The 14,014-nt window shown below is 39.2% G+C and overlaps 1 protein-coding gene across 3 annotated transcripts; it reads left to right on the top strand.

Moving 5' to 3' along the window:
* The first annotated feature begins 7,287 nt into the window (after window positions 1-7,287).
* Window positions 7,288-13,039, top strand: LOC117621373 (ABC transporter B family member 11-like). Of its 3 annotated transcripts, XM_034351805.1 has the most exons (12): window positions 7,288-7,569; window positions 7,847-7,901; window positions 8,021-8,199; window positions 8,318-8,539; window positions 8,686-8,924; window positions 9,038-9,563; window positions 9,691-9,964; window positions 10,515-11,350; window positions 11,520-11,786; window positions 11,873-12,136; window positions 12,282-12,575; window positions 12,683-13,039. In XM_034351805.1, the coding sequence occupies exons 1-12, from the start codon at window positions 7,327-7,329 to the stop codon at window positions 13,037-13,039; spliced, it is 3,756 nt and encodes a 1,251-aa protein (XP_034207696.1). In that variant the 5' UTR covers window positions 7,288-7,326. The 3 variants fall into 3 exon arrangements, with proteins under 3 accessions (XP_034207696.1, XP_034207698.1, XP_034207697.1); XM_034351806.1 differs by lacking the exon at window positions 12,683-13,039 and having other exon boundaries at window positions 7,396-7,569; window positions 12,254-12,363; XM_034351807.1 differs by lacking the exons at window positions 12,282-12,575; window positions 12,683-13,039 and having other exon boundaries at window positions 11,898-12,072.
* The last annotated feature ends 975 nt before the right edge of the window (window positions 13,040-14,014 follow it).

The following is a 14,014-nucleotide window of genomic DNA, read 5'->3' as shown; positions in this document are numbered from 1 at the left end:
TTCAAGTTGAAAACACCGTATTACAATTAACCCAACTTCTTTTAAATTTAAGAGTTAGAAAGTAAATCTTGATGAACATTTTAAGATAAAACGGGTAGTATTAAGTTTTTAAGTTAATAAAAATGTTCGATGTTTGTATATTAAAATCCAAGTTCAAATGGGCAAAGTTGATCAAGGTATATAGTACGGAAGAGAATAGGAAAAGCAAAATCAAAATTACTTACAACTGGCAGCATTAAGTGGTTTGGGATATAAAGGTGGATTGCTGATCAGGGTAGCTTCAGGTAAGTTTTATAGCAGTACAGATAATTGTTACCAGCATTCTAGGGCTAATGGCTGTTATAACAAAAAAGTACTACATAACAGTTTGGTATCACTTCCATTACTACGTTCAAAAGGGTAATCTGAAGGTCATCCATCACAATGCTGCAAAGGTTAGCAAAAACAGTGGTAATCCGAAGAGTCATCCATGAGAATCATAAGAATCATCATGCTGCAGCAGCTAATTTCTCAAAATCACGATAGATGCTCTGAATGTCTTCAGTTATGGCATTTTCTTTTGATTGCAGCTTGCTAATTTTAGAACCTTTGGCCACATCATCATCGCCCCTTTTTCATGCAAGTCCTTAATCTCCTTATCAATCACTGATTGTTTCATTGTTAACAAGTTCTGTCATGAGCACACGCGGAATGGGGAACATAAACATTTAAAATAATTTCCCCAAGGAAAAATTATTTATTTTAAAGCTACCCATGCCACGTTAGCGAAATTAACGATTTTGTTATGAAAATTAATGGAATGGGCCAACCTTGGTCACAAAATGGAAGTTTATTGGGGATATTGAGTCATTTAAAACGTCATGGGGGCAAACTAAGACAATTTGGAAATCACACAGGGAGTATTTCAACAAACTGCTGAAATTAATTAGGGGTTTGATTTTAAGAAATTCACTTGTACCATGGAGTTTAGCATGTAAATTTTGCCCAACCAGCTTTCAAATCTTATATTTGCCACCCTTTGTTTATTAAGTGTTAATAACTTAATTACATAAATTTACAAGTTTTTTTTATCCCCCACATACAAAATTATGGGTATGCCACTATCGAGAGCTTGGCATAGTGCAAAAGTTTCAGCTTGTAGAACATAAGTTGCACCTATCGATAGTGGAGAACATAGACTAAAAGGGATGATGGGCAGTGGACTTAGGCCTGCAAGGTCCTTGGCCCTCCCAAAATTCTGAAATACTATACATATTGGCTCTGCATTGGAAAACTTAGGATAATATATATATATATATACTAAAATAATGCTTGTGGCCTCCCACAATAAAGAGAATGAGGGATTTACATTTCCCCCTCCAACTAAAAGGCTCTTTCCAAAGCAATATGGCTAAGTTACTCATGGATACCACCAACATAATTAATAAAAATTAAAAGAAACAGCCAATCAAATCTTTCTTTCACAAGTATATTTAAGAAAATAGGAAATTAAAGATAATCGGTTATTTATTTTTTACAAGCTTAACACTAGGAAAGGAATCAACCCTAAACCTCAATATATTGCGGGCCCCTTATAAAATCCTGGCTCCGTCACTGGTGATGGGGAACTTCAATCTAACCATAGTTTAAAAGAAACTACCACAAGGGGTTTTTATTCAAAACGCCTCAGTGGACTTATTTACTAACCTAAAAGGAAAAGACGAGAAGAGAGGAGGGGGAGGAGGGGCAGTGTTAACGCAGCTTTCCTTTCCTAGCCTACACGGAAGTCAACTTCACAATCTCCTCATTGCAATGAGCCTTTCTTGCTGTAAATCGGATTGTATTCATGTCTATATTATTTCTTACCTTACCGTACTAGTATAAATAGGGACTTTGTGTAATCTGTTAAATACAAGGAAATATATTCTCTACATGGTATCAGCCTGACCTAGGGTTTTCTCTTTCTCCCTTATTCGATCCTTTTCTCCTTTAGGTCCACCTCATGGCTTCATCTGAATCCACCATCTCCCTCCCAAGCCCCAACTCTTCTCATTTTATCAAGCTTACTGACTCCAACTATCTTCTTTGGCTCCGCCAACTCAAAATCCAACTATCTTCTTTGGCTCTGTCAACTCAAACCCTTTTTAGTCAGTCATGACCTCTGAAAATTTATCGATGGCACTCATAAACAACCTTCTGCCCACACCTCAACCTCTACCACCGCAACACCCACAACTACAACCATCACCAATCCTGCCCATGCTCAATGGCACCAACAAGACCAACTCATTGTTAGCTACATCACCAGTACACTCTCTGAGTCCATTCTCTCTCTCATTGTTGGTTGCACCTGTGCGATCTCTAGGAGTGTCTCCAACGCCACTTCTCTCAATCCAGTATGGCCAGTGAATCTGCTCTTCGTTTTCAACTCATGGATTTGCAAAAAGGCTCTCAACCCATTGATGCTTACCTTCGTCATGCTAAGTCCCTTGCGGATTCACTGGTTGCCATCAATGAATCTGTCTCCCCAAAAGAACTTATCACTGCTGCGCTCTGGGGTTTAGGATCCGATTACAAAATGCTCGTCACGGCAATTCTCAATTTTCCTCCGCTTCCTGACTTTGCTGATCTTCGTGCTCGTTTGTTAGCTTTTGACGCACAGGCTCCTCGAATCTCTCATGATCAAAACACAGTGCTAATGGTCATCCAATCCTCTCTTCACACCACTGGTCATACTTCCTTCCCTTCTCACCGCGACCGCGGTGACTCTTCCAGCAACAGGCGCGGTGGCTGGCGCAGTCGCAGCTGTGGTGGCTGGAGCAACTTCTCATCTTCCTGGAGCAAGCTGTGGAATGGCTTCTAGCAGCCCTAATGGCCTAATCAACCGTGGCCTCCTTTTGCTCCAAGTTCTGTATCTCAAAGCAGCTGGGCTTCCTTTCAGCCTCCTTAGGCCAAATCTGCAGCTTCTAGCAAACACTCTGCATGACCCAACTCAGCTCCTAGTGTCTTAGGACCCGCTTAGTGCACCACCTGCAATACCAATCAACATGCTATTGCAACATGTCCCCATCGCTACATGGCCCATAGTCCTTTCCTTCCTTCGCTGGGGCTCAATTCATGCAGCCACCTGACTCTACTTGGTACCCTGACACAGGTGCCACTCATCACATGACTGGTAGTTCTTCTAATCTCCAAAATCAACAGCCATATTAGGGTAATAATTATGTATTTCTTGGTAATGGAGATTTTCTCTCTATCTATTATACTGGCTCTCTTCCTCTTCCTTTAGGTTCTCACAAATTTTCTCTTCAAAATGTCTTTTGTCTTCCATCTCTTCATTCTAATCTTTTTTTGTTGCCCGTTTTACTTGTGATAATTTAGTTTTCTTTGTCTTTACTCCTGACTTTTATCAAACCTATGACTTACGTACTAGTTCATTACTCTTTCAGGGCACTTCTAAAGATGGTATTTACCCAGTTTCCCTCTCATCTCACTCATCCACAGTCCCCCATGCCCATACCACAGTTCACTTTCCTGCTTGGCATCGTCGCCTTGGCCATCCATCCCATCTTGTGCTATCTCATTTAGCGCTATCTTTTGGCTTTAAAGTTTCTTATGCTTTCTATAAGGATTGTGCACTTAGAAAATTCACCAAACTGTCATTTCTTAGTAATAAAACCTTTGCCCCATCTCCCTTTTATTTAATTCACTATGATGTATGGATGTCCCTGGTCATTTCTGTCACTGGTTATCGCTATTATGTCTTGTTTACAGATGACTTTTCTCTTTACTCTTGGATCATTCTATGCACTGTAAAAATGAGGTCTTTTCTCACTTTCAAACCTTTCTTGCCATGGTTAAAAATCAATTTCACACCACTGTACAAATCCTTCAAAGTGACAATGGCACTGAATATGTTAATAATGCTTTCTCTAATCTTTGCAGTCAACTAGGCATCCACCAACATTTCTCATGTCCCCACACTCCCCAACAAAATGGCCTAGCTAAACGTAAACACATACACATTGCTACCATGATTTGTACCCTCCTCATCACTTCTCACACTTCCCACAATCTTTGGGTCAAAGCTGCCCTCACTACTATCCATCTCATAAACCTCTTACCTACTCCTAATCTTCAATGGGACACTCCATACAATCGTTTCTTCCAACATCCTCCTTCCTACTGTCATCTTCGAGTGTTTGGGTGTTCTTGTTTCCCTTACCTTGGACCATATACTGAAAATAAACTAACCAACCGCACCCTTGAATGTGTTTTTCTTGGATACAGTTCTCACCACAAAGGTTACTATTTTTTACGTCCCTCCATGAGTCGTGTTTACACGTCCCGTCATGTTTTATTTAACGAAATGAATTTTCCATTTGAGCATTTGTAGGTATCATCTTCTTCAGAGTATGTGGATATTGAATTCCACCCAATTTTGCCCTCCTCCGCACCTGGGCCCATATCGATTACTCCTGCCGCAGACTCAGATTCAGACTCGCAACCTCACGGCACCTCCCTGGTGCGCACCTTTCCAGCTACTGCAGTCTCAAGCCATGACCTCGCCGCACCCCCGAGTCCACTCAACGACACTTCTTCTTCTTTATCCCAGCACTTGCTCCAAACTTATTCCCAAAGCCCTCGCATACAGCTCTCTCCGCTTATGGCTACCCCGGTTCTAGTAGCTCCGAACGCCCCCAGTTCTAGCAGCTCTGAACCCCCCCAGTTCCAGCAGCTCCAAACCCCCTAGTTCCAGTAGCTCCGACCTCCCTGGTTCCAGCAACTCCGGACCCAACAGTTTCAGTAGCTCCGAACCCCCTGGTTAAAGCAGCTCCGAACCCCCAAGTTCCAATAGCTCTGCAATCTCCTGCCCTTGTTCCACGCATGCGCACCCACCTTCAGGATGGCATTCAAAAGCCCCAGCTTTATATTGACGGCACTATCAAATATCCCCTTCCTCGTGCCTTATTAACTGTTGTTGAGCATACTGAATCTACTTGTTTTTCACAGGCCACTAAGCATATTGAATGGCGTGACACCATGACTGAAGAGATCAATGCACTCCTCAAAAATCATACATGGTCTTTGGTTCCTTCCTCTTCGTCTCAGAACTTGGTTGGGTGCAATTGGGTTTTTCGGATTAAGCGTCACTCTGACGACTCCATTGAACGCTACAAAGCTCGTCTAGTTGCCAAGGGTTTTCATCAACGTCCGGGCATAGACTATGCTGAAACCTTCAATTCTGTTGTCGAACCTGCCACCATTCGCACTGTTCTCAGTCTTGCAGTTTCTTGTGTTTGGTCCCTTCGTCAACTTGACGTCAAAAATGCCTTTCTCCATGGGTTTCTTCAAGAAGATGTCTACATGGCTCAACCCTGATCCCACTCGTCCTTCTTATGTTTGCAAGCTTCACAAAGCACTCTATGGCCTCAAACGAGCACCTCATTGGCTTTACAAGGAGCCAAACTGACACTTCATTATTCATTTTTCAATAGGCGTCTCATACCATATTTCTCCTTCTATATGTCGACGACATCGTGGTAACTAGTAGTGATTCCACTCACCTCCAACAATTCATCTCTTTTTTAGGTGGCCAATTTGACATCAAAGACCTTGGTCCGCTCAGCTATTTCTTGGGTTTACAAGTTCTTCATAAGGATGGTACTCTCCACATCAATCAACTCAAATATGCACATGATCTTTTACAGAAAGCCAATCTTCTCAACTCCAAACCCGCATCTACTTCATTGGCTGCCAAGGTTCTCCTCTCTGTCTCTGATGGTGCTCTCATCTCCAACCCAACTGAGTATCGCGAGCTTGTTGGCAGTTTACAGTATCTCACTCTTACTCGCCCTGACATATCCTTTGTTGTCAACACTGTTGCTCAGTTCATGAGTGCTCCTCTCACCTCTCACCTTGTTGCCTCCAAACGGATACTTAGGTACATCAAGGGAACTATTGATCTCGGCCTCACCTTCACTCTTCAAACTGCCGACGCTCGCCTCTCTGCCTATTCTGAGAGGAATTAGAGTAGGCGGAGATCAACTTCACAATCTCCTCATAGCAATTAGCCTTTCTTGCTGTAAACCGGATTGTATTCATGTATATATTATTTCCTACCTTAAGTAGATATCCTGTGCACTAGTATAAATAGGGACTTTGTGTAATCTGTTAAATACAAGGAAATATATTCTCTACAGGCACTGACATTTTTTTCTCTTCTTTTTCTTATTAAAGAAAATCTTTTCCTTTTTTAGCTGTTTTTCTTTTGGAATAATGCTACTCTTACCATATTTGTATACCAACTTATGTGGTAGATGAGGTGACGGATCAATTAAAATTAATTTAAAATTTTCTTTTCTTTTATGATTTATTGACACTTTTTAATGAGTAATGCTACACTTACCACATTTTTATCCCACATTTCTATACCACATGATGTGGCATGTCCATATTATATGCCACATCAATTAAATCAATGAAGTGTATTTTAATTAAGACAATTAGAAAAACAAATACTGGAATAAATCATAAAAGAAAAGAAAATATTAAATAACTTTAATTGATGTGACTGTCCACCTCAACTGCCACATAAGATGGTATAAGGATGTGGTATCCAAATGTGTTAAGAGTAGCATTATTCATTGATGTGATTGTCCACTTCATCTGCCACATAAGGTGGTATGAGAATGTGGTATTCAAATGTGGTAAGAGTAACATTATTACATAGTAAATTTAGGTTTTAGCCACAAAAAAACTTTTACTTTTGGAAAAAGCCAAAGTTTTTTCAAAAAAGACATAAAAACCTCTCAACTTTCTAATCAAAGACATGCAAATGTAAAGGATTCCTTAGGAAATTCAAAAATAAATAAGGGCAATTTTGTCCATTTTGGCTTCTTTTAAAAAATTTCTCTCTCCTTTGGGTTTTTCCAAAGTCTCCCTTATTACATTTGGTGAAGAATTTTGAATTTGAATTAATGTGATGCTATGTATTTATAGATGGATGTAGTTGGTATGTGAAATTAAATTCCTGTTTTTAACTTAATTAGGTTGAGTTCTCAAAGAGGGAATCCATATATTTGTTCAGTATGAATATTTGAGTGTATTGTATACAATAATTAGTGTGATGTATATTACAGGACTTAAAAGGAAACTATATGTATACGGCTATCATTGAGTGAATGGTGATATTCAAAATCTGCTAATTAATCAAATTCTTGACCCGATAACAACAAAATGTCAATACCCACTTACTGAGACATCAAAAGTCTGGTGGGAAATAATAGTACAACATAAAAGACAAACCAAGAAGAAGAAGAAGAAGAAGAAGAGAGGAGGTCTAGCATGGAGAACAGGGATCATGACAAGAGCAGCTATGGAGGAGACGAGAAAACTGACAAAGTTGCCTTTATAAAGTTATTTTCGTTTGCAGATAAGACTGATATTATGTTGATGCTCGTCGGCACGATTGGTGCCATGGGGAACGGTTCATGTATGTCAATTATGACGATACTGGTCGGGGAGATGAGTGATTCTTTTGGAACTAATCAAAACAATACACACATAGGACTCAGTGTTGTTTCCAAGGTAAACTTTTGTTTCACAAGTCTACATACAAGTCACAACCTGAGTTTTAATCTCCACCACTGTTAAAAACGTCTAGTTTTATTTACATTATCAACTTCTGTTTTAATTTATGAGGTGAAATATTCAAGTTCCAGAAAATCCTGTTCACTTCTGGAGCTCAGGTGTTTTTTTACACATATATTTTGTTTCAAGGTATTCATATCATAATTATAACATGATCTCTTCCTCTATTGATTCGCTGAACATCTTGATGATCACTTATCTTGGAAAATTGCAGGTCTCTCTAAAATTTGTGTATTTGGCTATCTGGGCAGCTGTGGCTGCAACTCTTCGTAAGTACATATCATAAGTTTTTGTTTTACATAATGCAAGGCATGGAGAAATTCCTTTTTCTATATATTAATTGAGCATTTGAACTGATTGATAAGCCTCTGTTTTTTTTGTTCAATAGAGGTCTGTTGCTGGATGGTAACAGGGGAAAGCCAAGCTGCAAGGATAAGAGCTTTGTATTTGAAAACAATATTGAGACAAGATATTGCTTTCTTTGATATGGAAACAAATGGCGGTGGAGAGGTCGTTGGGAGAATGTCCGGCGACACTGTTCTCATACAAAATGCCATGGGTGAGAAGGTACGTGTACTAGCACAAAAAATAAAAATAAAAATCACCTGGAAATGGAATGGAAGAATAGAAACCTTGAAATGTGTTACTCTTCTTATAATAATGTAACAACAACTTGTTGGTGCAGGTTGGGAAATTTGTCCAGCTATTTTCAACATTCATTGCAGGGTTTATAATAGCATTCATCAAAGTGCGGCCTCTTACCCTTGTCATGTTATCCTGTGTTCCTCTGCTTGTGGCAGCTGGTGCATCTATATCCTTCATTGTGACCAAGATGGCATCCCATGGACAAAGTGCTTACGCAAAAGCAGCAAACGTTCTTGATCAGACGATAGGCTCCATTAGAACCGTATGTAGTCACATAACGTACATTTATTCGCCTTAGAGCTAGATATTGGAATAATTAATTCATTTTTATTTATTTATGTGTGACCAGCCAAGAATATATATGATGATGTTTTTCATTTGGTTGGTTCCTATATATCATATATCTAGGTTGCATCCTTTACTGGAGAGAAGAAAGCTATTACAAGTTACAGTAAAAATCTTGTGGATGCTTACAAATCAGGTGTTCATGAAGGTTCGGCTGCTGGAATAGGTCATGGTTTCGTTATGCTAGTTTTGTTCTTCTCTTATGCCTTGGCTGTATGGTTTGGTTCAAGAATGATAAGGGAAAAAGGATATTCCGGGGGTGATGTGCTGAATGTGATTCTTGCTGTTTTGACTGCATCCATGTAAGCTCCACTCTTAACTTTCAAATTTCTTCCCTTTATTTTTTTATTTGCTTTTTTTTCTTAATAATTTGATAATTTTCTTTCTTTTGGAACTATTTTGGGATATGAGTTAGGTCTCTGGGGCAGGCATCAACATGCTTAAGTGCATTCGCCGCTGGTCAAGTTGCAGCATTTAAGATGTTTGAGACTATCAGTAGGAGGCCAGAGATTGATGCCTATGACGAAAAAGGAAAGAGACTGAATGACGTTCGTGGAGATATAGAGTTGAGAGAGGTATTTTTCAGTTATCCAGCCAGACCAGATGAACAAATATTCGACGGGTTCTCACTTTATATCCCTAGTGGCACCACCGCAGCTTTGGTTGGAGAAAGTGGAAGTGGGAAGTCAACAGTCATCAGTCTGATAGAGCGGTTTTATGATCCAAGAGCTGGTGAAGTTTTGATAGATGGTATAAACCTAAAAGAATTTCAGCTCAAATGGATTCGGAGTAAAATTGGTCTTGTCAGCCAGGAACCTGTACTGTTTGCATCCAACATTAAGGAAAATATTGCCTATGGAAAAGATGGTGCTACTCTTGAAGAGATAGAAGCAGCAGCTCAACTTGCAAATGCTGCTAAATTTATTGATAAACTGCCCCAGGTTCTAATTTATTTGCTCTAGCTAGCTCATTTTGATTGAACTGTACATATATATACACGCATGATCATCATAAGAACATAATATAGGCTTACTTCACTTTGGAAGTGCATATATATTTCGTGTTCAGGGGTTTGACACCATGGTGGGTGAGCATGGAACTCAGCTGTCTGGTGGGCAGAAGCAGAGAATTGCTATAGCAAGAGCAGTTTTGAAAGATCCACGAATTTTACTTCTGGATGAAGCTACAAGTGCACTTGATGCAGAATCTGAAAGGATAGTTCAAGAAGCATTGGATAGGATTATGGTCAACCGAACTAGTGTTATTGTTGCTCATCGTTTGAGCACGGTGAGGAACGCAGATACAATTGCTATCATTCATAAAGGAAAGATGGTTGAAAGAGGTATTCTATCTAATAAGGCCATTCATAGCACATTCTTTTTATTCTCCCACCCATTGTTTGGAGATTGCAGCAAATTAAATTCTGCTGTTTTTTGCACACTATCTCATAATTATTTCTGCAGAATTAACTTAGAGGATGATGTAAATGGAGCCAAACAGATTAATAACTAACCTACAACTAAGAATTTATTTACTGCAAAAGAAAATCATTTTGTCATTTTGTTTAAGATGGTATAGAAAATCAAACTGCATGCATGCCTATTATGCATTTCCTGCTTCTTTCCCATGGATACATCTTTTCTGTGGATAGACTAGTTGGGGATTGGCACTTAGAGCGCAGACGTATGGCTTATAAATAATGTGAAAGGCAACAGGAAGTCCACTGCTGCTGCAGTTAATTATTATATTGATCTGGTATATTTTTATCTACTAGGGTGAAGAGAAACAGCAGTATATATATTCACAACGGAAAGATACACAAAGAGGCTGTTAGCTCTGATCAGTACTTTCTGTATATATCAATTAACAGTAACTTTTTGTCAACTGATCAGGCTCGCACTCAGACTTACTCAAGGATCCTGAAGGAGCGTACTCTCAACTTATACGCTTGCAAGAAGTAAACAAGGGATCAGAACAAACAGCAGAAGCTCAAAACAAATCCGAAATTACTACGAAATGTTTTAGACAGTTGAGTCAAAGGACGGCGTTAGTAAGATCCTTAAGTCGGAATTCCTCTGTTGGTAGCATGCGTGAGAACAATACATTGCAGGCAGACCCAGAAGCCCCTGCCCTGCCATTAGAGCAACCTCCAAAGATCTCAATGCGCCGTCTTGTTGCCCTCAATAAGCCCGAGATTCCAGTGCTTCTTATTGGAAGTGTAGCTGCAATCATCACTGGTGTTATGATTCCAATTTTTGGTTTGCTTTTGTCCAAGGTAGTAAAGACTTTCTATGAACCACCTCGTCAACAAAAGAAAGATTCAGAGTTTTGGGCACTTATGTTTATGACCCTTGGTGTGGCATCATTATTGGTGATCCCAGCAAGTGAATACTTCTTTTCTGTGGCTGGTAGTAAGTTAATTGAACGTATCAGATTGATTTGTTTTGAGAGAGTGGTTCACATGGAGGTTGGGTGGTTTGATGAGGCTGAGAACTCAAGTGGTGCAATTGGTGCCAGGCTCTCAGCAGATGCCGCTCTAGTGCGGGCCCTAGTAGGAGACACACTAGCTCATATAGTTGAGAGCATTGCCACTGCAGCTGCAGGTTTGTTCATTGGTTTTACTGCATGTTGGCAGCTGGCATTCATTTTACTCGCATTGATTCCTCTGATCGGAATTAACGGATATGTTCAAGCAAAGTTCATGAAAGGATTCAGTGCAGATGCAAAGGTATGATCTAGAGCTCCCAGTAAATAAAAGCTTTCTCATTTAAATACAGTTATAATTTGTCCACATTTACATTTTCAAGTGCCAATTCTGGATTATTAGAACATTTCACAATTTGTAAATTCAAATCCCTTCTTTCTTCTAACGATCAAGATGTATTAAATGGTTGCAGATGATGTATGAGGAAGCAAGCCAAGTTGCAAATGATGCAGTTGGGAGCATAAGAACAGTTGCTTCGTTCTGTGCTGAAGAAAAGGTAATGGACCTATACAGAAGGAAATGTGAAGGCCCTACGGAGGCAGGGAAAAGACAAGGCTTGATCAGCGGAATAGGATTTGGAATATCTTTCTTCTCTCTGTTTTGTGTCTATGCAACCTGTTTCTATGCGGGAGCTAAACTTGTTGAGGCTGGAAAAACAACATTTCCACACGTTTTCCAAGTAATTATTCCCTCCATTAATCGAATAGTTTTTAAAACAAGACCAAAGCATAGTAGATGGTTTTAAGACGTGTATTTGGCCTGCAGGTTTTTTATGCTTTAACCATGGCAGCTATGGGAATTTCTCAGTCGAGCTCCTTTGCTGTTGATTTTAGTAAAGCCAAGAATGCTGCTGCTTCCATATTTGCAATAATAGACAGGAAGTCAGAGATAGACTCTAGTGACGAGTCTGGTGTGAAATTGGACAGCGTAAAGGGAGAGATTGAGCTTCACCATGTAATCTTTAAATATCCATCTAGGCCAGACATACAGATTTTCCGAGACCTAAGTTTGACTATTCATTGTGGCAATGTAAGCACTTCATCATTGATTTGGATTTCAGTTCTGTTATTTTTTTTATAAATAAATTTATTATCTTATAATATTTTAGTTTGATGACATGATGATGAAGTTTAGGTCTTCATATAGGTGGTTCTTTTGTGAATCTCTTTTGCAGACAGTTGCCTTGGTTGGAGAAAGTGGGAGTGGAAAATCCTCAGTAGTAGCATTGTTGCAAAGATTTTATGATCCGGATTCAGGTCATATCACACTTGATGGAATTGAACTTGGAAAATTCCAATTGAAATGGTTAAGGCAACAGATGGGGCTTGTGAGCCAAGAACCTGCTTTATTTAACGACACCATCCGCGCCAACATTGCATATGGAAAAGAAGGAGATGCAACTGAGGCCGAAATTATAGCTGCATCAGAGTTGGCCAATGCTTACAGGTTCATTAGTAGCTTAGGACAGGTTAGAACATTAATGCATTATAATAAATGTTTTTGGGTACAAGTCAACTGATCTTAGTTATAACTTATAATAGATTGTTGCAACATTAATCCGAATGCATTATGCAGGGGTTTGACACCATAGTAGGAGAACGAGGAGTGCAATTATCCGGGGGACAGAAGCAACGCATAGCCATTGCGCGTGCTATAATCAAGAGCCCCAAGATATTACTGTTAGATGAAGCTACAAGTGCACTCGATGCTGAATCTGAGAGAGTGGTTCAAGATGCATTAGATGGAGTGATGGTAAACCGGACCACAGTGGTGGTTGCCCATAGACTATCCACAATCAAGAATGCTGATGTGATCGCAGTGGTAAAAAATGGGGTTATCGTAGAGAGAGGCAAGCATGATACTTTGATGAATATCTCGGATGGATCTTATGCATCCTTAGTAGCAATTCACATGAGCGCTTCAACTGCATGAGATTCTTGTACATCTTTCCTTTTCTTTGTAATGGTTTGGTTAAAATCTGCCACCTTTTCTTTTCTCACCAAAGACTAAAGAGAACTGCATGAGTCTTCAACAGGTTGTTACTTTTTTTTTTTTTTTTGGTTGCAGATCACACATCTTCTTCAGCTGCTTCCCTTCTTCATCAATTCGCAACTTTAAATTTCGCTGAATCTGTTCGTGCAAGTAAATAAATGAAATTGAAATATTAGAATCTAACAAGAGGTACTTGGCATTGTGTTTTCTATTAGTCCTCTGCAACATCAAAGTCTTCCAAGTTCAGAGATCTCTTTTTACTGGCACAAAGACAAGCCCTGAGAATTCCTATCACTGATTTGGCTAATGTTATGAGTTCCAAACCAGTTTACAGTTAGTAACCCCAACAAGGACACTAATGCAGAGTAAAATACAATGTGGAAACAAGAAATTCAATGGATCCCATATATAAAAATCATATAATCTTGAGACACCACTGAGATAGTGAGATGGATCTCATCCGTACATTTTGAATGGTTGTTAGTTTAAGAGAGGAGGTTGTTAGTGGGATTAGCACTTTGAATGATTTACTTTAGGGGACAACAACTTAACTTAGAAAGGAAAACTTTTGAAAGAGAACAAAATATTTTTATTTTATTGATTGAAATAAGAAGGGTACAAGGCTTGAGAGTTTGTTGGATGCAAGAGTTGGCTGATGGGAGAGTTAGACAGCTGTGGTTTTCAGCTTTTCTTACTTACAATTTTGTATAGGCATCAAGCCTATATATTGGAGACTTAACGACAATAGCTTAGTTGGTGGGATTAGCACTTTGAATATTTTATATTAAAGTACACTTTTGATCTCTCAGAATTTTTGTATTTACCGACTTTGTTAAAGTCGGTTTGCACATTCATTCAAATTCTAGACTTTACTTTTCTATATTTTTAAAGACCTTTCTATATTATTCTATATTT

This window comes from Prunus dulcis, chromosome 3 (assembly GCF_902201215.1).
Source record: "Prunus dulcis chromosome 3, ALMONDv2, whole genome shotgun sequence".
Lineage (NCBI taxonomy): Eukaryota > Viridiplantae > Streptophyta > Magnoliopsida > Rosales > Rosaceae > Prunus > Prunus dulcis.
Note: the sequence above shows the minus strand (reverse complement) of the source record. Positions and strands in the feature narration are given on the sequence as shown.

Coding starts and splice junctions, on each gene's coding strand:
- LOC117621373 (XM_034351805.1), top strand. CDS start 7,327: ATGGAGAACAGGGATCATGACAAGAGCAGCTATGGAGGAGACGAGAAA. Junction 11,351..11,519: donor GATTCAGTGCAGATGCAAAG/GTATGATCTAGA, acceptor AAATGGTTGCAG/ATGATGTATGAGGAAGCAAG. Junction 12,576..12,682: donor TCATTAGTAGCTTAGGACAG/GTTAGAACATTA, acceptor TGCATTATGCAG/GGGTTTGACACCATAGTAGG.